The 4,190-nt window shown below is 32.1% G+C and overlaps 1 protein-coding gene across 1 annotated transcript; it reads right to left on the reverse strand.

Moving 5' to 3' along the window:
* Positions 1-1,030: 1,030 nt before the first annotated feature.
* On the reverse strand, positions 1,031-4,190 carry LOC109086724 (transmembrane 4 L6 family member 5-like). Its single transcript, XM_042771850.1, has 6 exons — positions 4,123-4,190; positions 3,749-3,943; positions 3,048-3,116; positions 2,695-2,849; positions 2,127-2,319; positions 1,031-1,647 (listed from the first exon to the last, which is right to left on the reverse strand). The coding sequence occupies exons 2-6, from the start codon at positions 3,923-3,925 to the stop codon at positions 1,633-1,635; spliced, it is 609 nt and encodes a 202-aa protein (XP_042627784.1). The 5' UTR covers positions 3,926-3,943; positions 4,123-4,190; the 3' UTR covers positions 1,031-1,632.

The raw sequence follows: 4,190 nt of genomic DNA on the forward strand, positions 1-4,190 counted from the left end.
GCACTTTACACACACCTTACATTATGACATTCTCACACCTCATTCCTTTTTCTTTGGTTAAAGTTAATAGTTTGTTTACAATAAAGTACCTTTTTCTTTGATTGGCCTATACTTGTTTGTGTCCCCTCATTTTTGCCACAGGCTATGAGCCGGCCTGTGACAGTAACTTACTTTTATACTTTGTAAAGCACAGTGGTTAACTCCTGTTGTGTTTATTTGTGCTATATACATCAATTAAACAAAATGAAATGATAATGAATACTTGCATTGTTTGTAATTACAGGTGCTGCCAATTTCATTATTTTTAATAAAAATAAGAATAATAAATAATTATCACAGGTGAACTGAATACAACAATCAAACTAGAAACTAGGGCATACAAGGGTGCAAACATGACAGTACCAAAACCACTGAGAAATGGGCACACGCGTGCATTACAGTCATTATACAAAAATAAAAGAAAATAAATCATACACAAAAATACATGTTCAAAAGTTTGAGGTTGGGAAGATTTTTTATTTTTAAAAGAAGCCTCTTATGTTCACCAAGGCAGCATTTATCTGCACTAATTTAATTCAGATAAATAATATTAGATCTAAAACAGCTGTTTTCTATGTGAATATCTATGAAAATGTCATTTATTTTAGTGATGCAAAGCTAAATCTTCAGCATCATAACTCCAGTCTCACATGATCCTTCAGAAATCATTCTAATATGCTGATTTGCTGGTCATAAACATTTATTATTATTGTTGGTGTTGAGTTGTGTTGTTTTGTTTTTTGTATTTTGTGATTGTGTTTTTTTTTTTATAGTTTGATGTTTAGGAATTTAAAGTTGAAAAGGAATTTATTTATTTAAAAAAAATAGAAATATTTTGTAACAATATGTTTTTAAATCATTAGTCACTCTTCATCAATTTAATGTATCCTTGCTGAAATAAAATCATTTTAGTTCTTAATTTATTAATAATAATAAAAAGTTATTTTCTCCCTGGAGAGTAAAGATGGAGAAAAAATATAAATGTCTCCCTCTTGTGGCCATTAGGATAAATTCATTTTTCTTGACAAGTGTGCTGCTTGTATATTTCATTTAAATAAACACAGTTTAGTGGAATTTAGTGAATAATGCTTTCCTTTACACAATGAAGTGTTCATACGATTAGTTTTTTAATCTAGTAGAAATAAAACAATAAAATAACATCTAAAAAATAACCCAGTATTTTATCACATACACACATCATACATTAAATTACACACACATACAGTGCATAAATATTAAAGTGCATTCTGAATATATATGACAATAAAGAATAATTTAAACAGCTTATTAGTTTGTGTGAGTTTAGTAGGTTATTCAGAGTGTTTAATCTGTTCAAGGGTTTCTGGGATTCAAAGTTTACCATCACTAGTGTCACTCTCAAGCAGCTGAACTACAGGAAGACTGGACGTGTGTGTGATGACAGTGCAGTAACACACTTCAGGCACAGTGATATTGCCTTTTCTGATCCACTTCCCATTTCTATTTTTTTCCTCTCTGTTTAAAATAAGTTAAGCAGTCGAAGCTGACTGTTTAACCCAAAAATGGCATTCTCACTCTCACATGGAGATGAAAATAATAGAACCTCGAGTCTTTTCAAGCAGGAACAACCTAAAAAGAGAGAAAAGTAGATTTTTTAAATTGCTGTATAAACACAAAAATGCAATTCGCTGAACTTTAAAGTGGATTTTTGACTCATTTACGTGATACTTAAGTACATCTTTACATCTAAATTCTTATTACTTTTATTTTTGAAATATGAGTTAAAGCATGCTGCAAAATGTACTTACAAGCATTTATGAATGTTAAAATCAATTTATATATGTAATTTCTATTGAACCCTTTAATGCATGTATTGACAAATATTTGAAATGACACTTTTGTAATGATATTTAAAATATATTAATTCTAGTCAACACATAAGTGCACTTTCTATAAAACACGGCAAGGTTATTAAACATAATGATTCAAAAATTTTCACTTAAGTGTGTTAAGAAAAGCAGTCATGAAGGTGTACTCTCTTTAAGTGGCCTTTTTTAAAATTAATATTATCTTTTTGACAAGGGAAGGCTCTTTGTAAACATCTGTACCTTATTCTTGCGGAATCTCGGTCCACACATGAACTCCAGTAAGGCGGCGAGGAGATGAAGAACGCAGAAAGCGAGCTCAAGGCCACTTGCTGTCATGAGGACGGAGAAAAAAACTGTATTCCAGACCACAACACCTCGAGGCTCCACACAGGCGGACGACCACCGCTCCGGAGCATAGAGGTAAAGCTTCTCTCTGCGTTAACACACAGAGGAACATGAGCACAAGTCATTTAATAATGCACTGAACACAAAGCAAAAAGAACAACACACATTAACACTACATGACAAATTTAACTTGACAGCACACAACCTCAAAAACAACGTCATGGTCTTTAACTGAAGTAAACTCACTTTAATGCAGCTTTTTATTGTATAATGCTTTAATGTTTGATTGGTGAGGTCACAAAGCCTTTTGGATACATCAGGTTTAATGTGTTTCTCAGTGAAACAAAACTATACTAATGTTGACGATTTTGCCTAATGGATGAATGATAGTTAGTTCTTCTTTTTTTTCTCCTTCTAAAAAAAAAAATAGTGAAGGAATAGAACAATGTGAGTTCTTACACACCCAGTTTTGACTTGTTTTAATGGCCGTCCCCACTTCAGACCGTCAGTGCTGTTGTGTAAACAGAGGGGTCCCAGAGCCAGCCCCGTCCCGCTCACCACGAAACACACACCAGCTGCCAGAACGGCCAAACATGCGTAGCCCAACTTACGCAAAACCTGGAAAAACCACACAAAAATTAATAAATAGCTCCCAAAAATGGCTAGCGATTCCCAAAACATTTTGTTCCATGATGTGGCGTCATTAGGACAGGATATTTGTTCGAAGCTTCATGATGTTAATCAATTATTGTTCAAATGATGATAGTGGTTAAGAAGAAAAATAAAAAAAAAATCCAAAAAATACAATTCTCCTACCTCAGCTGTAAAATAACAGCATCTTTTCTTTTCGTAGTGTGTCGTAAAGCCTCGCGCAGCCACAAGCACCTGACAAAACACACAACATTGATGACAACTATATTATGTGAGATTTTTATTGTAAAGCCCTCCTGATGTCCCTATTATTTTTATTAATATCTATAACACATACGTATATTAATAAATGTAAAATATATATTTTATTCAATAAATATATATAATATATATATTATAATATATTGTATATGTATATATGTATATATATGTATATATATATATATATATTATATATATATAAAATGTGTAATTATTACATTTTTATTCTGTTATATATTCTGTCTATATTCTACTAAATATAATATACATCATTATTGTAAATGTTTTATTCTATTGTATATAACATGTAATTGTAAAACATTATTTATTACTTCATTTGAAAAATAATAAGAAATAAGTAACTATCAATATATTAATTTAATAATAATAATAATAATAATAATAATAATATACTTATTTATATATAGTATATATACTGTAAATACAAATACTATATTCTTACAACAATAATAATATACAAAAAAAAGTAATTACATTTTTTAATATATAATATATAATGTTAATTTTTAATCAAAATGTCTTTATTATGTTATCGATTAGTATCGGATCTCCTACAAATCCAATAAAAGGACAGAGCAGCTCACCAGGAGCCCTGATGCCCAGATCCCAGAGCCCCACATGGCCTCTCTGGTCACGTGATTCTCTGTCAGGTACTGATGCTTCAGATCCGGAAACAGCAGCAGTGCATTTGCCAGCATGCAGACGATGGCTGTAGGGATCAGAGCCAGTCCCACAGACCTGGAGCAGTGACCGGTGCACATCTCAGCCGCACAGCGATCCTGCATCCACACAACATCAGAGAGTACAGTGACTGCTGGATTTTTTGTTTTTTGTTTTTTTTGGTCAGTATACATGTAAACTGCACAAATCAGAAAGTCTACATAAATAATATTGTATATATGATCAAGTGTCCAAACACTGGACTCACCGTGTATTGAAATAATGAAAAACTGCCTACCTGTTCTGTGACCGTGGAATATAGGTTTAGGCTGACTGTTGTCAGAGAAGGCAGGTGCTGTGAGGAAA

The sequence above is a fragment of the Cyprinus carpio genome, chromosome A15 (genome assembly GCF_018340385.1).
Source record: "Cyprinus carpio isolate SPL01 chromosome A15, ASM1834038v1, whole genome shotgun sequence".
In the NCBI taxonomy this organism is placed as follows: domain Eukaryota; kingdom Metazoa; phylum Chordata; class Actinopteri; order Cypriniformes; family Cyprinidae; genus Cyprinus; species Cyprinus carpio.

Bases quoted from the DNA above. Each gene is read 5' to 3' on its own strand.
- LOC109086724 (XM_042771850.1), bottom strand. From the start codon at position 3,925: ATGTGCACCGGTCACTGCTCCAGGTCTGTGGGACTGGCTCTGATCCCT. The intron at 3,117-3,748 runs GTGAGCTGCTCT...GTGTTTTGTCAG, and splicing joins TCTGGGCATCAGGGCTCCTG to GTGCTTGTGGCTGCGCGAGG. The intron at 2,850-3,047 runs GTAGGAGAATTG...TGGTTTTTCCAG, and splicing joins GCTGTTATTTTACAGCTGAG to GTTTTGCGTAAGTTGGGCTA.